The 21,237-nt window shown below is 31.9% G+C and overlaps 1 protein-coding gene across 3 annotated transcripts in view; it reads right to left on the reverse strand.

Annotated features, from left to right (window-relative positions):
- The window catches only part of LOC126881894 (calsyntenin-1), a 673,839-nt gene that overhangs the window by 24,697 nt on the left and 627,905 nt on the right, over positions 1–21,237 (reverse strand). For all 3 annotated transcript variants that reach the window (XM_050646547.1, XM_050646545.1, XM_050646546.1), the window contains 4 exons: positions 20,769–20,891; positions 10,743–10,952; positions 4,784–5,021; positions 1,569–1,756 (listed from right to left, as the gene is read on the reverse strand). In XM_050646547.1, coding sequence (XP_050502504.1) covers positions 1,569–1,756; positions 4,784–5,021; positions 10,743–10,952; positions 20,769–20,891 — 759 coding nt within the window. The remainder of the gene's footprint in view (positions 1–1,568; positions 1,757–4,783; positions 5,022–10,742; positions 10,953–20,768; positions 20,892–21,237) is intronic.

The raw sequence follows: 21,237 nt of genomic DNA on the forward strand, positions 1-21,237 counted from the left end.
ATTGAATATCGGAATCCACTTTCTTCATTAATTCAATTTGTTTATTTAAAATAATAATTTTATCTCTCAGTTCATGTATTAGGCAGTCTTTTTGTTTAAGTATGTAGATAAAAATTTTTGGATCAATCTTACCGCCAGCAGTCTCCTCCATTGCGTCAAAGAATACAGCTTCCGGAATATCACATTGGTCACATTTAAAATCACTGACTGGATGATTTTCGTCAACGTTAGCACATTTAAAATGCATAAATGTATTACATCCAATACATTTAATACCATTCACACATTTTCTGTTACACTTATAACATTTTAGATTCGTATTCGCTGTAAGCTCACTAAATACGTTTGAACTGCTTGCCATGCTGCCGACTACTAGTGACTATACTATATCATACTAGTGACATCATCCATCTGGGCGTGATGCCGTAATCGATGATTTTTTTTAAATGAGAGTAGGAGTTGTCTGATAGCTCATTCGAAAGGTTATTCAATGCCCTATTCAGTAATATAAACATTAACATAATTATTTATGAAGGGTGTACAAAAAAAATTTATTAAAATAATTTACACAAAAAGAAGAATGTAAGCAATTTATTCAATTCAAAATACATTTTACTGTTGCCCGAAAACATGAAAAAATGTTTATTTGATAAATAAATGTTGTTTTTCGCTTAAATTCAATATTAAAGCTGCCATCCACCTACCTTTTAGCAGTTTGAACATTTAATTTAAGGGAAAAGCAATGTTTATTTTTCAAATTAACATTTTTTCTGTTTTCTGACAGCAGTAAAATGTATTTTGTATTTAACATACATTCTTCTTTTTGTCTGAATTAATTTAATTCAAAAAAACTTTTTTGGGCACCCTGTATAAATAATTATGTTAACGTTTATATTAGTGAATAGAGAATTGAATAACCTTTCGAATGAGCTATCACACGACCCCTATTCTCGTTTAAAAAAATCATCGATTACTTACGTCATCACGTTCAGATGGATGAGGTCACTAGTATGGTATATATGCCAAAAAATTATAATTTAAAAAGAAAAATCGACCTGTTTCGGTATTTATCTCCAGAGTCGCCCATTCTCGAGAATGGGCGACTCTCATGAAATTGTTCCAACTCAAAAGTCCTCTCTGTATAAGCCAAGGGTAAAGTAAAGAAGAAAGAAAAATTAGAAATAAAGTGAGAGGGGGAAAACTACGTTTTAAAACTATTTGGAGTAAGGCTGTAGAAAGAGCGGCTTCGCTGGGGAGGGTAATCCACAATATAGGTAGACCCAAATCTGAAAGCATGTTTCTATACGGAGTTGTGCATTTAATCATCCTCTAAGCGGCACTAGTCTCGAGTTCGGCGGTGAAAACACGAAAATACAAGAGTACACGCGGACAAAACTGCTTCTGTTTGCAGATTCCGACCTAGTTTAAAAAAAGCTTTTGTACGGACAGAAGGGAGGAAGAGTATGACATTATGAAGTTTCTATCTACTAGAAATAGCTTATTGGTAAGGTTCATTATTTCTTAAAACATGATTTCCACAACTTATTTAATTAAATAAGATCACTTACAGTTTGAACATATTCATTTGAGGTAAATCTTCCATTTAGTTCCGAGCAAGTAAGCTTGAAGACCCTGTTGAGGTAGTAGGCAGGTTTGCGGTTAGTATAGACAATTTGACGTAGTAGTTGTTGGTAGTTATAGACCATGTCAGATCCGGTAATAGTTACTCCGTCTTTCGAAATTCTAGCAGCCATTCCTAAAACAAAAAGGAGTAAATATTTTTGAAAGGTGTGCCTTTAATAAATATAACGATAAAGAACAAGAACCTAGGATCTTCATACATAACATTGCATACATAATACTGGAGAACTGCGTCACTCCTTCAGTACGAACTAAAGCTGAGTACTTTTATACTTTAATTATTTCGTACCGGCAACCGGCAAAACTTTGAGTCGCAGTTTAGAAATTTATTTTTGTTTCTCATTGATAATAAAATAGTTTTTGATAATTTCGGTTAAATAAATAAATATATCTATCATGATTTTGTAAATTTTTTATTTGTTGTACCTTTTTAATGACTATCGACTGATTTAGAATGAAATTAATATAAAACTCTTGGAGAGACGGTCCACCTTGGGCACCAGGTAGTGATTTTACAAAATATACCCGATCTCAGCACAAGCTCCGCCTCCTACGTATACGTCATCCAGAACTGTAAGTATCCATACCCGATCTCTTCTCTGGTCATTTTTTCTAACTCATGCATACGTCTTTTGCATATTACTGTAATTTGATCGATTTATCTTGTTGGGAATCTTCCTCGTGATCTTCGGCCTTCCACCTTTCCTTGTATAATTAGTCTTTCCATGTTTTCTGTGTTTGCGCTCATAACATGTCCAAAGTATTTTAATTGTTGGAGCTGGACTTTACTGGAGAGTTGTTGGCTAACTTTTAGCTCTCTTAAAATTGAATTATTTGTCCTATGGTCGGTCCAAGGAATTCGTAGCATTCGTCTCCAACAGAACATTTCAGCGGCGTCTATCTTTCTTCTTTCCGAATTTCTCAACTACCCTACCCGATATCAACACATTTTACTAAATATATCCGATTTACACACACTTCTTTTGATTAGAACATTTTTCCAAACAATATTCAATTTAAGTGCTGAAAGACACAGAGGAAATCTCGTAGGGAATAATAATGCAGTTTTATGGTTTGATAAATTTTTTATTCTTTAACCTGCATTAAAACGTGCACTAAAACTTTCAGATAAAAAATAATGTGTAAAGTCCCTGAAAACTTCTATGATGTTTATTTTAATAAGTTACAGGGGTAAAAAATGAGAAAATTGAGTGTAATTTTTAATTTAAAATAACTTATTCAAAGGAAACCTTTTGTTTATTCTAAGGGACTTTCGGCCCTCGGTAATAATGTAATCTTTCAATCTACGTTTAAATTTTAAAAAAATATTTATTAGCTTTTTCATATTCGAAAAAAATGAATGCATTTAAAATGCATTGCACGCAAATTTTTGCGCCTATGCTCTTAAGAGTTAATAGTTAATACAAAAGATAGCTTTAAAGCTTCAAATAATGTATTTTAGCGTTTGGTCGATTTTTATTTATGTTATTAATAAGTGAATGTTTAATTTTTAATCTTTTTTGTTTTTGGCTAACTAAAGTCTCCTTATGACTTGGGCGACCAGCTATTATTCGGCGCCCTCCAGCTTTTAAACCAGCTCGCATCTTCGTCGAATAATTGATGTACCCTGAACTTTGATTAACTTAGGGGTGTTCATTTTTGTATAGACGAAGAATTGAATTAATTATGCTGAGGCCGTAATACGCTTGAGCGACTGAACAAATCTAAGTATAATATCCTTATTTTCTTTATTAATACTTTGTTCTGTTAGGGCAACTATTCTGACGTTTTCTGATTTTAGATCTAGAATAATATCAACTGACAAACCAACCAACCAACCAACAAACTGACCACCACACTCAAGATTCTTGCATAATATGCGGCTGTAGTTTCGTGTTGCAACGAAATTGAAAATGGTTATTCATTTTTTATTTACATGTTTACTCTGATTGGAGTACGAAGGGAACCATTCTCGTTGGAACTTTACCGCGCTGAGCAGATGGGACGTGATTTATAAATTGTCAAATTCCCTCATCTTCTTTAGTGTCAGCATGCAAATTGTAGAAGCCTTGGAGGTGTTACCAGAGAAGGTTCCCATTGTTTTCAATCTGGCAAGATGTAGAGTAACATCGTTTGGTGTTGTTTTATGTGCTATTAGACTGAAAACTTAGTTTTTGCTAGCAATTGCCGCTAGGGCATCCCTGCCATTTCGTTCGTTGCAATCCGTGACTGCACGCCGGGGTTTGTTCTAGTTGGGTCAGAGAGAGCAGCATATGTGCCTTCTGATGAGCGACTAATAAGTTTCGAAACCGGTAGAGGTGCTTGCTGCACTCTCTGATTCGGTTGGGATAATGATGCGGCTGTAGTTTCGTGTTGCAACGAAATTGAAAATGGTTATTCATTTTTTATTTACATGTTTACTCTGACTGGAGTACGAAGGGAACCATTCTCGTTGGAACTTTACCGCGCTGAGCACGTGGGACGTGAATTATAAATTGTAAAATTCCCTCGTCTTCCTTAGTCTCAGCATCCGTTATGGTTTGCAAATTGTAGAAGCCTCGGAGGTGTTACCAGAGAAGATTCCCATTGTTTTCAATCTGGTAGGATGTAGAGTAACATCGTTTGGTGTTGTTTTATGTGCTATTAGATTGAAAACCTAGTTTTTGTTTCTTGTATAATAGTTTGGCACCATATGTGCTGGAATCGGGTATATTTAGAAAGATGTGTTGATAGCGGGTAGGGATTCTTACAGTTCTGGATGACGTATGCGTAGGAGGCGGAGCTTGTGCTGAGAGCGGGTATATTTTGTAAAATCGCCACCAGGTAGCTCGAGGAACATCGTCGTTATCATATTCGTGTTCATCGATCTCGAGAACCCCAGAGAAATGACAGTCGACAGATTTAGAATGAAATTAACATGAAACTCCAGGAGACGAGGTCCACTTTGGGTACCAGGAAACTCGAGGATCATCGTCGTTATCATATTTGTGTTTAGCGACCTCGAAAATTCCCGGTAACAAAATTGAACTCATTCCTGTCGATATTTTTCGAGTTAAAGTTGCATAGCGATTCATCTTGCTACGGGAAATTAGTAGGTTTAGTGCTTTATTACCTCGCCTATTATATTTTAACGTCAACTTACCTAAGCGTTTAAGCATTTCCTCGGAAACACTCAAATTTTCATGATCCGGATTGAGGTTGGGGTAGATGGTCAATTGGCATTTGTCTAACTTCTGTTCTCCTGTTATATGTATATCAGCGAGAACTCGTACACCCATTCTGAAGTCTTCGTACTTCCTTGCCATGTTTCCGGTTCCGTTCAACATAATGCTAGGCGTCTGGGGTCTCAAAACCATAACGTAAGTTTGTGCATCCGGAACCTAAAAATAATTGATATATTTTTTTAAGACATTGTAATGATTTCAATTAAAATAAAAACATATAAACACGTAAAGTTAAAAGTCAAAGAGTTAAGCAGAGTGGTCATTTAAAGGTATGTAATAGGTAGCAGAAAAGAATCTTATCTACTGGTAGCAGATACGCATCTTATCTACTCTAGTATTTATGCCTTTCTAATATACCGGGTGTCCACTTATATTTTCTCCCATTTTAACTGCCTATAACTTCTAAATGGCTGAAGATAGAAATATGCGGTTTTCACTGAAATGTTTTATTTTAGTAAAAGTTTTGTCTGAATGGACTGTGTTTTTTATATCGATTTCCGAATAATAATTCCGAATAAAATGGCGGATTTTTGAAAAAAACTTTGTTGACTTTTTTTTATGAAACACCCAATATATTTTTTTGTAAATTGAAAGAACAGTCATTTACGTATCCAGCGATATAAAGTTTTTTAAAATCGGTTGTCAAATGACTGAGTAATTAATTTTTAAAATGAGAGGTGCAACGTGGATATAACCTAACTAAATAACATAACTAAGCAAATTGATATTATGTTATGTGATCTCCACATTGCATCTTTCATTTTAAAAATTATTTGCTCAGTCATTTGACAACCTATTTTAAAAAACTTGATATTGCTGGATCGGTAAATGACCGTTCTTTCAATCTACAAAAAAATATACTGGGTGTTTCAATAAAAAAAGTCAACAACGTTTTTTTTTCAAAAATCCGCCATTTTTTATTTAACAGCGATATAAAAAATTCAATCCATTCAAACAAAACTTTTACTAAAATAAAACATATCTGCGAAAACCGCATATTTCTATCTTAAGTCGTTTATAAGTTATAGGCAGTTAAAATGGGGGAAAAAATAAGTGGACACCCGGTAAATTAAACGATAAGAATACAGCAAGTCAAGCAAAGAACGAAGCAAAACACAAACAACAATGCTAGGCCTGGAAATTAACACAAAAAAGACAAAAATAATGACTCAGACGAGAAGAAACATAGTCCCACAAAACATTATACATGAAGATGACATTGAAACGGTTGGAAAGTTTACGTACCTGGGAGTAGAAATATATGCCGACGGATCAGAAGATGGAGAAATACGGAAGAGAATAACGCAGGCAAACAGAGCTTATTTTGCCCTCTCCCATATATTTCGATCTAAAAGTGTCCACCGAAATACAAAGATGAGAATCTATAAAACTTTAATTCGACCAACAACATGCTATGGCAGTGAAGCCTGGGTCCTGAAAGAAACAACCAAAAACAAACTCGACACATTCGAAAGGAAAGTGCTGAGGGGAATACTAGGACCTGTGAGGGAAAACGGAATCTTCAAAAGTCGATACAACAACGAACTTTATCAACTTTATAAGGAAGCAACCCTGTCAGACTTCATTAGAATACAAAGATTGCAATGGGCCGGACATGTGATAAGAATGGGAGAGGATAGGCTACCAAAAAGAGCACTGAATGCTAGAATGCAGGGAAAGAGACCGGTTGGAAAGCCAATAAAGCGCTGGGAAGACACAGTAAACAGCGACGCACAAGCCCTTTTAGGAGTCCGTGTATGGAGAAGAGCAGCCACAGACAAGCAAGGGTGGAGGCAAAAAATTAAGAAGGCCAACGCTCAATTTGGGCTGTAGTGCCGTAGAAGAAGAAGAAGCAAAGAGCGAGAAGAACGAACACTGGGAGAGAATATGCAAAGACATAAACAACACGATAGGGTATAACAGATCAACGGAAGCATGAAAAAAAAAATTAAAAAACAGAAGTAATAAACGAAGTAAAAATACCATACAAATAATTAACACCAAAGGAGCGGACAAGAATATACCCGAGTATATCTCACAAGGCCCTGTAATAATAATGATGAATGAAGTCGAGGTTACAGAGGAAGATATAACAAAAGCACTAAAGAAAGCCAAAAACATCAAAGGACCAGGACCAGGGAACATAAAATGGAACTGCTGAAATATGAAGGCGCCAGGATCGTATCCTTTATGTGAGTGTTGTTCAATAAAATTTAAGCTCGGAAGGAGATTCCAGATGAGTGGAATCTATCATACATGTCCTCTATTAAAAAAAAAGTGACAAAAGCTCAACAAATAACTATAGAGGGATCAGTGTAATGTGTAATGATAATTTAATGTAATGGTAATTCAGTAGTAAGAATCTTTTCCTCAGTTATAAAAGAAATAATTACACTTTTATAAAAAAGAACTTTTATAATACCACCTTCGTATTATTTATGTGACACAACATAAAATTAACTACCTATATTGTTGTTTCAATTTCTATGACATAAAAGAATTTTGTAATCGACCTTAAACGGATATAAAAAGAAAATGTTTTACACACAATTTTAAGAAAAAATAAATAAAAAAAATCTAGGTAATCTAGAAGTAGAAGTATGTTTAAAATAGATTACAAGATTTTCCGGACATAGTGACCAAGAACAAGTGAAGCAAATAAAAACGATTTAAAAATAGAACAGTATATGAACCATTATGGCGAAGAACAAGTTCAAAATTAATCAGTGACCAAGAACAAGTGAAGTAAATAAAAACGATTTAAAAATAGAACAGTATATGAACCATTATGGCGAAGAACAAGTTCAAAATTAATCCATTGATATAAAATTTTGCTGTGATTCATTCTTTATAAATCTTTATACAGTGTGTCAATTTGAAAAGGTGCCACCCTCCACAATTTGATCCCTATATAAAATCTAAAAATATGCAAAAACACGGCAAAAAGTTATTTGTGAGGGGACATTTTGTAGTCCAGTTTTTAACTAAATTACATCAAAACTCTAGCGGGGGCGGACACAATCCCCAAAATCTTTAATGGAAAGGGGGGTTGAGTGATACCTCATTTTAAAGATCGTTCAACTACCTTTCCAAAAATACCGCATATATTATATTTATTTTCAGTACTCTTGGAAAAATCAAGTGATATTGGAGAATTTTGAGTATTATTTGGAGTATTTTTGGAAAAATCAAGTAAAACCGTAAAGATATTAAGGCAATGGGTACATAATTCGCAAATATTTTACGGTTATCCCTACTTTTTCTGTCTTTACACGGCAAATTATGTGTATTCTCCTTTTCATGACCATTTTTCAGTGCGTCACAAATTATAGAAAAAAAGGGAAGTCCGTGATAATACACATTTATGACATTTATTCTAACATGACATTTTAGTTAAATCTGACAGTTGTCACATTTTATTTTCAATTTGGAATAAAAACAGATCAATTGTGTCTATTGCATTTATAAAATGGTATTTTCTTTGATTTGTATAGTATTATAAATTGTACAGATTATATTGATAATATTATTATTTTATTTAATAAATAATTATTTTTTGATTATGGCGCCATCTATCGACAACTAGAATAACTAGAAGAAATGTTATAAATGTCTGTAATCACCGACGTGCCTTTTTTTCTGTCACATACAATTTAATGCGTTAGAGAGAAATCGAAAAACTGTTATGCACTGAAAAATGGTCATGAAAAGGACTATAGTAAAATTCACACTGGTATGGAGATGTAAACATTACTAGAATGTCATTCTACTTGAAAATGTCATCATTAACTTAAAGCAAATACTATTGACTGTAATACATCCAACTCCCACAGAAATCTGGAAGTACGTTGCCACTAGCGCCACAGTCGGCTTACGGTGAAACTACGTTGTGACAACGTAAAATTTGACTTAAACATTCAAATTTAATTTTATACATTTTTGAATAACAAGCTAATTTTGCTAAATTAAATTAAAATAAAAATAGTTCAAACACTTATACAAAAACAATAATAAAGCAATTTTATAAATGTAAGGTTAGATTGCTCTGGTTATCACCGTAGACCGCCTAGATGGCGCTATTTTTTTGGTTCCTCAAATGTAGTGGGAAATGTCAAGAGTTGTATGTATTACAGTCCATAGTATTTGCTTAAAGAGATGGCTTTTGAATGTTCTTGGATAACTGCTATTTATATAATTGCAAATTATTAATTCAGTTAATAAATGTGATAATTTTTTCACTAACTATGTATTCAGTGATTGTAATAATTTATATGTACAACAAAAACTAATACTCAATCGAGAAAAGAGGAAAAGTGTTAAAGTGATTTTTTAATAATATATTTTTACTATGGAACGCTTACAATTTTGAACATCTTTAACAACAAAATACTTGGATCTTTTTATTAAATAAATAATAATAATAAATAAATAAATAATTATTGGATAAATAACTTTTTATTAAGTTCACGTCTTAAATCAATTATTTATCAAATACACTATATATCAATATTATTTAATCAACAACTCAAAATGTTCCCGACGCCATGTCAACTTATTAAAATAAACATTACAGAAGTTCTCAGGGACTTTCGGCCCTCAATAATAACGTAATCTTTCATTCTGCGTTTAAATTTTTCAAAAATACTTATTAGTTTTCTCAGGATTCGAAAAAAATGAATCCCCATTTGAATAGCATTGCAGCCGAAAATACGTACCCATCCTCTTAAGTATCGAGTTCAGAACTCCAAAATATTTTTGGAGTATTCAGTCCACGATTTTCCAAAAGTACTGAAAAGAAATATAATGTATGTGATATTTTTGAAAAGGTAGTTGAACGACCTTTAAAATCGGGTATAACTCAACCCCGCTGTCCATGAAAGATTTTGGGGTTGTGTCCGCCCCCGCTAGAGGGTTAATATAATTTAGTTGAAAACTGGTCTATAGCGGTACGCTTTAATTACTATTTTTGCTAATTTTATTTTCTTAATTTTTAATAACTTTCCTCAAAACGAAATAATATGGGTCATATAAATTCACATGTAATATACAAACCAGATGCTAAGAAGGGCACGGTTTTACGAAACGAAATGTATCCTTAACCATATGTTTTTGGTGTGTTTAGTTTAACAAACTGAATTCCCCATAAATTAATTACCTTATCAGACCTTATGTCAATAACTCACTTTGGACATGCATTCGAAGACGTTTCCTAAAACTGCAGAAATGTTTCAACTTTTAAACGCTAGATCTACATAATTTATTGCCCTTCTGGTCAGATGGTAGAAACACAAACATATTAGCGTCTGTGGTTTCTTTCAGCCACTTAGTCGGTTACCACACCCCAGCAGGCATCGGTCGCTTGCTTGGCCGAAACAATAACAAACCCTCTTACGAGATGTATAAGCAAAACACCTTTTTTTACCAAAAATAAATAAGTATATTATTGACAATTGCGTTTTAATTAATATTATTTTATATAATTATTTCCGTCAACACACACACACCTACCGGAACAAGGCTACAAAATGTCCCCCTCATAAATAAATTTGACGTGTTTTTGCATATTTTTAGATTTTCTAGAGACCAAATTGTAGAGGGTGGCACCTTTTCAAATTGACCCACTGTATATTTAAAAGGCCTAATCTATATTTTAATATTCGAAGCAAAAGATATGAATAATATACAATAACAGAATTGAATCTGGTTTCTGAAGTCGATGATTATATTCAACGTGGATTAGAAAGAAACTAAATAAAATAAAGCAAGAAAACAAAATTATATCCGCCAATGCGCAAAAGAAAAAAAATGTAGACTTTTATTTTCCTTTATAAGAAAGTCAATAACGAAGTTATAAACTTTTATAGATAATTATCTTACTTTAACTTGTTTGCCGTTATCGCAGGTAACTGTGGTGGTGAGACGCAAATTCCTTCGGCCGGGCGTCGGGAATTCTCTCGTATTGGCGTATCCAATTTTGCGAACGAGAGTTTCCAAGTTTGTGCGGTTGTCTCCTTCGACGGTAACTTCGGTCAAGTCTGAGTTGGTCAATAATTCCATGCCTGGTTGGAGTAGCTCCATAGAGGGTACCTGAATGAGATTGCAATTTTAATCAGAGTATCTTATAGCTAAAGTCCGGATTATAAGCACTTTGCTTTTTTTGCTTATAATTGGGATTTTTAGTAAAAATGCTTATTTTAAAGATATGTTGCTTATCTTTGTTTATTTTACTTCTTATGATAAACTGTAGTGAAATTTCATGTTACTTCCTGTCTTAAGCAAAATTCTATGAAGTATACAGAGCTATAAAACTCTAATAATTCAATAAACCATAAGAATTTGAATCCCTTGGGCTTAGGAGCTAACAGCTTGTTTACATGGGCGGTTTGCCAACGTTTGACGCCGCGGTTTACCTGAAAAACCCAACCGCCGCGGTTCGTACACATGAGAGCGATTGACTGGCGGTCTCATTCCTCCCCTAGTAAACTTACAACCGCCGCGATTTGACGACGGAAAGGTTGCATGTGTACGATTTTGAGCGGTTGCATTTGTTTCTATGTTAAACTTGAACCGCGGCGGTTGGGTTTTTCAGGTAAACCGCGGCGTCAAACGTTGGCAAACCGCCCATGTAAACAAAGCGTAAATGAGAAAACCTCTCCTTATACCTGTCCATGTAATAAACTAATACTTGTCTGCAGACAGGCCAAATTTATTATACTGTTGTAAAATACTTTTCCTTGTAAAATCACATCTGTAGATGTTGAAAGAACTTTTTCTACATATAAATATATATGCCTACAGATAAAAGACATAGCTTTTTAAAAGGAAATTTTGTAATTTCACTTTTGTAATTATTTATTTATAGTCTGGGCTGATTATCGGAGAATAGGCCATTTTTAGGAAAAGTTATTTACCAGCAATTTTATTGCTGGAATCAAATTATAATATCCTGTATATTAATAATATAGGTATGCAAAGTCCTCAGATAGTGTGCTACTTTTTTTATAAACAAAATGGCGCCCGAAAATCGTGTTTTTTTCAATTATTGCTTTATAACTCCGAAGATTTTAACTTTACAACAAAAAACACCCAAATAAAAATTCACCGTGATTAAATTCTGCATAGAAGCGTGTTTTTCCCGATCTGCTCCGACGAAAATTTTCCTCGAAAAATGCGGGTTTTCCCAACAAAATCTTTAATTTTCAAATAAAGTTTTAGATAAGTAATTATCTACCAATAATTAAATAATTTGGTGACTTAAAACCCTTCTTGGTTTAGATTATAGTTCCAGAAGCTGGTGAAAATTAAAGGAATATTTTAGCAACAATTCAATTGTTAATTAATAAGTTACGGTCGCAATAATAACCAAAATAATTATGATACACTGATCAAACTTTGAAACCATATAAAGATGAGATGCCTATTTAACATTTTGTCGACAAAATATAATTTTTTTATTTTTTTGCATAATCTTTAAATGTTCAAAAAAATAGTTATAAACAAATTAACGTTTCTCAGAAAGTTTTTATTATATTATAATCTTAAAAAATATCTAAAATGCGCATTTCAAATATCTTGAAAATGAATGCTTTAAAACTTTTTTGCAACCATTTGCAAAAAAGTTATGAAACAGCAAAGTAAACATACGATTATTACGGTGTTTATAATTTTTTTTAATTCTTTCAAAGCGTAGAAGTGAGTTTAAAGTACAAGCTAATTATTTATAAAAAAATATCGATTATCAGATTAATGGTTATATTTTAATTAAAGATTATAAATATATTTTTTTGTAATTTACACGCGCGAAAGTAGAATAATACAGTACTGTAGCTAAAATTTTCCCTCGGAGCGACGGTCGACCGCGCGACGTACACTTTTAATAAATAATGTATGCGGCGTGTCAGTCGCTTCGAGTGAACATTATAGCTCCGACTCTGTATCAGGCCTACTTTTGCGCTAAAAATTACAAAAAAAAGTATTTTTAATCTTTGATTAAAATATAACCATTGCACTAATTTTTGACATTTTTTGTGAGTAATTAGATTGTACCATAGACTCACTTTTAAGCTTTGAAACAATTAAAACAAATTATAAACAACGGAGAATTCGTATATTTATTTTGCTGTTTCATAACCTTTTTGCAAATGGTTGGAAAATTTTTTTAAAGCATTCATTTTCAAGACCTATGAAATGCGCATTTTAAGTATTTTTTAAAATTAGAATATAATAAACAATTTCTGAGAAATGTTAATTTGTTTATAACAATTTTTTTAAAACATTTAAAGATTATGCAAAAAAATGAAAAAATTATATTTTGTCGACAAAATATTAAACAGGCATTACACCTTTATAATCTTTGTAAGTTTGATCAATGTCTCATGATTATTTTGGTTGTTATTGCGACTGTAAATTGTTAATTAACAATTGAATTGTTGCTAAAATATTCGTTTCATTTTCACCGGATTCTGAATTTATAATCTATACCAAGAAAGCTTTTATTTCACCAAGCTATATAATTAGTGATAAATAATTACTGGCCCAAAAAATTTATTTGAAAATTCGAGATTTTGTTGGGAAAACCCGCATTTTCCGAGGAAAATTTTCGTCGGAGCAAATCGGGAAAAACATGCCTCTATGTAGAATTAAATTGGGGTGAATTTTTATTTGGGTGTTTTTGGTGTAAAGTTAAAATCTTCGGAGTTATAGAGCAATAATTGAAAAAAATACTATTTGTCGGCGCCATTTTGTTTATAAAAAAAGTATCTATCTGCGGACTTTGCATACCTATATTAATAATATATAGGATCTTATAATTCGATTCCGGCAATAAAATTGCTGGTAAATTAACCTTTCTTTGTACTTTACTAATTAGACCAGCGTATTATAACTATTTTTTTTTCAGAATTTAAAGATTATGCAAAAAAAAGAAAAATTTATATTTTGTCGATAAAATCTTAAATTAGCATCTCATCTTTATAATCTTTATAAGTTTGATCAATGTATCATGATTATTTTGGTTATTATTGCGATCGTAAATTGTTAATTAACAATTGAATTGTTGCTAAAATATTCGTTTAATTTTCACAGGCTTCTGGAATTTCAATCTAGGCCAAGAAATCTTTGATGTCACTAAGTTATTTAATTATTGATTAATAATTACTTACCTAAAACTTTATTTGAAAATTAGAGTTTTTGTTAGGAAAACACGCATTTTCCGAGGAAAATTTTCGTCGGAGCAAATCGTGAAAAACATATCTCTATGCAGAATTTAATTGCGGTGAATTTTTATTTGGGTGTTTTTGTTGTAAAGTTAAAATCTTTGGAGTTATAGAGCAATAATTGAAAAAAATACAATTTTTCGGCGCCATTTTGTTTATAAAAAAAGTAGCACACTATCTGCGGACTTTGCATACCTATATTATTAATATATAGGATCTTATAATTCGATTCCAGCAATAAAATTGCTGGTAAATAACTTTTCCATGAATTTTGCTAATTAGCCCAGAGTATTATTGTTAATAATACGATAATTAAAAATAAATGTAATTTAATGTTAATGTCCTTTATTCATATTTATATCATTATATCCATGTTTATTTAGAGGTTTTTTGAAATTGACTGGCCACTTGGTTGTGAAAACCAGTGCCAATAAAACACAAAAACACACACTTATTTACAGGTTTTTTTTCTTGAATCTTGCTTATTTCATAAAAACTTTGCTTATTTTTGCGACATGTTTTGCTTAGACCTGTCTGAAATTTGAAGTTAGGTATCCATAAATTTGAGAAAAGTTTGGAAAATATTTTTTTTTTTCAATTAGAAGCATATAATTGCATATTTGATCTTAGTTTTTAATTCTAAACAACTTTTCATAATAAGAATTTTCGGTATTCAGAGAAATAAAGGTACTTTACCCTTGAACGAAATTCATATTTTTTGACATACCTCGTATAATATTGATAAAATTTGATATCTAATGATTGAATCTTAGGTTTTAGAGCCTGCAGAACTTTTTATGAAGAATAACTTTTTTTCGTAAAATTAATAATAAAAAAGTTTCCCATGTTTCCAACTTAAGCAGACACGCTGCTATATGTACTTATTTTGACCTTTCTGTCACGCTTATAATCCGGTTTAAATTATAATACACTCCTGGTCAAAAAAATCCGGACACTTACATTTTGTTTGTTTTTTTTTTAATTCTGTAGGTAGTAAGTGGTTTAAACGGGAAGTAGTAAACAGTAATAATAGAAATCATTTATTTAGAACCATAAAAAAGTATTTTTTTAATGGCATAGACATTAGTCAGTCATTCAGCCAGTCACGATGGTTTCATAATAGGGGAGTAATGTGTAGTGTGTGTGTTGAGTAAATGCCTTGTTACTTAGTAAAGTCGACTTCTGGGTTTTTACAAAGAGACGCACATCATGGTCTTTACAAAGAGACGCTTATTGTCTGAACGTATGCAGTCCCTCAGGTGATTACTAAAAAAGTAATAATGGGAAAAATAAGTATCCCACAAGAAAATAATAAGTAACACAAAAAATTAACATTGTTCGAAAAATTAAACAAATGAAAAAATAAAATTTTAATTGCCACAGTTGGCTGTTCTTTATAGACCAGAAAAATAAGGATTTTCTCAGGACACTCAAAGATCCAGGTAGCTGACTACTTTTTTAGTTATTGTAGACATATCTATAGGAAGAAAACCTACCTATTTCTTGCCTAGAGTTCGCATCCGTTTTTTAATTATTGACAATTTAGTGCAAAAATCGCGGTTTATTGCACCCCATTCAAAAGCTAAACAGTTGACATAAAACTACAAAATTTAATTTTTTAGAACATTGAAAAACCTTCAAAATGCCGATTTTTGAAAGTTAAAAAGTTAATTTTTTGCTTCGCAAACTGTAAAATAAATGATAATGGATATTTGTTAATAACTTTTACTAAATTTAACTTAGAATTTTAGGGTTTCACCCAAAATCGGGTATTTTGGTACTATTTAACAAACCCTCAATATTTGAGACCGATCCATTAATTAGTTTAAAAGTTATTCTATTTGTATATCACAGATACCTTTATTTTGCAATAACATAAGACAGAAAATAATGAACATTGGGCAATTCTGAGGATGCCAAAGGAAAGTAGAAGACTGATAGTATCAAAATGTATTAAAAAAAGATAAAAAAATTAATCAATATAATCAAAAATCCCAATGACAAATTTTTGAAATTTTGTAGTTTATAAACATTTAGAATAACTTTAAAAATATTGTCCATAGGAACAATCTTTTTATATATTCGAAAAGCTAGTATTTTAACACGAATTTTCAAATAAAAAAAAATTAGCCTGGGTTCGTTTGGGACAAAGTTAGCCATGTGTTTTTTTAATTCACAGCTAATTTGTTTATAATAATTAAGAAATTTCATTGATGCCATTTTAAAAAATGGGATTTGTATTTTTTTTTTAATTTGCACAAACATTGTATCTTCAGAGCACCCTCTACGATTTTTCAAAAATGTAGATCAAACGGTTACTAGGGGGAACCTACGAATTCACCGAGTTAAAATACCGAAAAAGCAATTTCAAACTAATACAATTTTCTGTATCTCCGGATCAACTCAATGGATTTTGATATCTCTTTTTTTAATTCGTATGTAATTTCTACGTACATTACAAATATGCAATTTTTTTATAAATTTATTAATTAATAATCAGTCTAATTTGTTTAAACAATATTTTGAAAAAATATTTTTTTACAAAAATCTATTTTTTTAATCATAGCATCAATAATGGTCATAAAAAAAGTTAAAGTACACTTTAATAAATAAATTATTTTTATTAAATAATTTTTTAATAATTATTATTTAATAAAGTATACCTTAACTTTTTCTATGATTAATAATGATAGTATGATTAAAACATTGTATTTTGGGAAAAAAATATTTTTTTAAAAATTGTTTAAACAAATTGGACTGTTTATTAATAATTAATAAATGTCAAATTGCAAATAGACAAACTGCATATTTGTAATGTACAGAAAAATTACATACAAATTAAAAAAAGAAAGATTAAAATATATTCAGTAGATCCCGAGATATAGAAAATGATAGTATGTATGTAGTTTTAAGTTGCCTTTTTTAGATTTTGAACTCATGCACTTGTCGGCTCCCAGCTCCCCCTTCACTTACCACGACTAGTCACCAATTTAACTACATTTTTTTAAATTCGTGTAAAATACCAACTTTTCGAATATGTAAAATGATTTTTCTACGGACAATATTTTTAAAGTTGTTCTAAATGTTTATTAACTACAAAGTTTCAAAAATTTGGCATTAGAATTTTTGACTATATTAGATAATTTTTTATCTTTTTTTAGTACATTTTGAAAGTATCACTTTTCTACTTTCATTTGACATACGCAGAATTGCCTTATCTTCATTATTTTCTGTCTTATGTTATTGTAAAATAAAGGTCTCTGGGATAAACAAATATAATAACGTTTAAACTAATTAATGGATCGGTCTCAAATTTTGAGGGTTTGTTAAGTACCCCAATACCTACCTTTGGGTGAAACACTAAAATTCTAAAGTAGTTTCAGTAAAAGTTATTAACAAATAAGGATTTTTACTTATTTTGCAGTTTGTGTAGCAACAAATTAACTTTTTAACTATCAAAAATCGGTATTTTGAAGGTTTTTCAATGTTCTAAAAAATTACATTTTGTAGTTTTATGCCAACTGTTTAGCTTTTGAGTGGGGTGCAAAAAATCGAAAAAATCGCAATTTTTGCACAAAGTTGTTAATAATTAAAAAACGGAAGCTAGCTCTAGGCAGGAAACAGGTAGGTTTTCTTCCTATAGGTCTACAATAACTAAAAAAGTAGTCAGCTACTTGGATCTTTGAGTGTCCCGAACATGGTCTATTTCTAGCTTATTTCCCTGGAGTATTAGGTTTAGTATCGGGTATTGCCTCCCCTACATCTGCAGAGGATTTCAATACACCTAGGCATATCATTTGTGAATCTGTTCTGCGGTATTCGTATCTTGAATCGTTTCTGGCAATGGTTGCCTTTTTAAATCTTTTTCCCTAAAATGTCCCATAAATGTTCTAATGGATCCATGTCAGGATTACAAGTGGGCCAATCCAAAACGGGAATTCCGACAGTATTTAGGTAGTCTATGTCCTGCATAAATAAGAAATTACCCCCAACGAAAGGGGCATAGGGGACAATATTGTCTTTCTGACACTGTCGTAGGTATCTGTCTTCTGTTAGAGTTCCGCGTTCGATGAAAATGATTTGGTTCTCCCGTTGAAAGAAATACCCGCCCATACCATAACACCTCCCCCACCAAAAGGCGTTCTGGTGAGAAACACAGCAAGGTGCAAATCGTTCTCTAGATCTCCATCCAGGTTCGCGTCCGTCTGGAGATCGTAAGCAAAAACGGGACTCGTCAGAAAACATTACAACACTTCATGGCCGAACAGTCCAGTCCCTGTGTTCATTCATAAATCTCATCCTCATATCTCGATGAGCTGCTGTTAATTTAGGGCAAGCTACTGGCTTATGAGAACGTAAACCACTTTCATGCAGGATTCTTCTTACAGTTTATGCAGAAATGTGAGTTCCTCGAGGTTATAACAAACGCTTACTGAGAACATTTCATCACGCTGATCTCTGCACCTTTTTATGCGTGATCCTGGTCTTCTAGCGTATTCTCCAGTCTGACGATTTTGTAAGAGCATCATGGACGGTACTTTTCTACTTTTTGCAATATTCAAATGATTTGCAATAGGATGTATACTGCGACCATCTTCACATAATGCCATAAGTTTTGTATATTTTCTGTAGTCATACTGACACGATTTGAAAACAATAATGAACAGTGATCTGAATTTATCAGAATAAACGTGAAACTTCTCCTAAATGTAATAAAAATGCAAAAAATTTTTTTGCTAGGAGCTAGGAAACAACATAAGTGTCATTTTTGCCAAATATCAAAATTTGGTTTCTATGGTGACGCGATCATTTAAAAACTTTAAAAGAACCGTTTTTATTGTTGTGAATGAACGTCTCATATTATTAAAGTGAAACAGTACCGATCAACAGGTAGCGAAAACGCGTTCCAAGATTGCGGCTGTAATTTTGAATATTTTTTCGAGATATTTGGCACACGTATTCGTAATATAATAAAGAATGGCGGTACAGAGCCCAATTTGAAAAATATATTAGTATGTGGAAATTACTCTGTAATTAACTAAAATATTAAAAAAACGAGCCTGTACCGCCATTAAGAAGAAGAAAAAAATACACTTTCTTCAAATAAACTATCCGATGCCTAGATTTTGTGTTATTTTGGAACTACTAAAATTTTTTATTTCATTAGTAGTTCCAAAATGACACAAAATCTAGGCATCGGATAAAAAAGTTTATTTGAAGAAAGTGTATTTTTTTGTTCTTCTTAATGGCGGTACAAGCTCGTTTTTTTAATATTGTATTTAATTACAGAGTAATTTCCACATATTAATATATTTTTCAAATTGGGCTCTGTACCGCTATTCTTTATTATATTACGAATACGTGTGCCAAATATCTCTAAAAAATATTCAAAATTACAGCCGCAATCTTGGAACGCGTTTTTGCTACCTGTTGATCGCTACTGTTTCCTCTTAAGGTTTACTTCCTCCCCATTAAAACTACTACTATACACTGACATAATTAAAAAAAACATACAAAGTGACTAGGAGCCGGTATAGGTGAAATTTGCTAATCATTTTAGGCACGATAAGACCCTATAACTTAAATAGTAGAATCTAAAAGAAAACTTATGAACACTGTGCCGTCAGTTTTTAGTGGCACGTGCGTCCACACTGGCGCATCAAACTTTCCACTTATGGACGGGATAAATAAATTATAAGGTACCCTCACTCACTCCCAGAATTCAATTTTTTTCATATTTTTAAGTTCTATGTGATTAAATAATAAAACAGCATAATTTTAACCCAGCACCCCCATCCTCCAGCAACAAAAACTTCATTTTTAGTTTTTATTTTTTTAGGTGGGATGCAATCAGTTTTAAAATTTCAAAAAATTCATAGGCATAGTTGAGGCTTATACAAAACATGTTTGTTTTTTATAGATCCGTAGGTTGAGTGTACATAACCTCAAAAAAAATTTTTAATTGTTTTTTTTTGAGAAAAGCGTATAACTTTTTTATGGAGGTGGCTGGAGGTCTATTTTTTTTTCTATTTTGTGTATTTTATCAAACACTATGATTTTAATTTTTTCCAGATTTTTCCGTTAGGTTCGCCACTTTCAAAAATCCAAAAAACTGTTTTTATGGGGTTTTTGGGGGTTTTAAAATTTTTTTGAGGTTATGTACACGCAACCTACGGATCTATAAAAAAATAGACATGTTTTGTAAAAGCCTCAGCTATGCCTATAAATTTTTTGAAATTTTAAAATTGATTGCATCCCACCTAAAAAGAAATAAAAACGAAAAATGAAGTTTTTGATGGTAGGGGAAGGGGGTGGTGGCTTAAAATTACGCTGAGTCTTATTATTTAATCACATAGAACTTAAAAAGATGAAAAAAATTGAATTCTGGGAGTGAGGGAGGGTACCTTTTAATTTATTTATCCCGTGCATAAATGGAAAGTTTGATGCGCCACTGTCGACGTACGTGCCACTAAAAAGTGACGGCACAGTGTTCATACGTTTTCTTTTAGGTTATACTATTTAAGTTATAGGGTCTTATCGTGCCTAAAATGATTAGCAAATTTCACCTATAGCGGCTCTTAGTCTATAAGTATCTGGTTTTTTGAGCAGGAGTAGTATGATAATATACATATTTCAACCAACCTGGTTTGATTGGTTGCGTATGTTAGAATATGAAGAAATACTTTACCTGTAAACTTTCTTTGCATTGATGAAGGCAACTTAGGACTTCTGGTTTTTCAGTTTCTCCGAGAAGGATGCTCAGTCCAGCTAAATATCCTTTCAAATGGTGTCTCATCTTATTATCGGAACCCTGAAACAAATTAATGCATTGAATACATCAGAAAAGATCATAGGAAAATGTAATGAGGTTTATTTAAAAAAAAAAACGAAAATTTTAAGGAGACAATTTTAAAGATTGTGATGTAAAATAACACAGGGCACAAAATAAGAAGATAGAATATCGATACAGTGCAGAAAGTTATGAGACATAAGAAGTAGAAACAAAGAAAAATATAAGAAGGTGAACAAATAAATTAAATAAACGTGTTAGTCCTAAATGGAGATGACTCAATTAAAAACAAAAAAGATATGAAAAATAGAAGGAGTCACTACCTTACAATAGCAATATGGACTTTATATTAAGACTTTCAAATTTG

This window comes from Diabrotica virgifera, chromosome 3 (genome assembly GCF_917563875.1).
Source record: "Diabrotica virgifera virgifera chromosome 3, PGI_DIABVI_V3a".
Taxonomy (NCBI): domain Eukaryota; kingdom Metazoa; phylum Arthropoda; class Insecta; order Coleoptera; family Chrysomelidae; genus Diabrotica; species Diabrotica virgifera.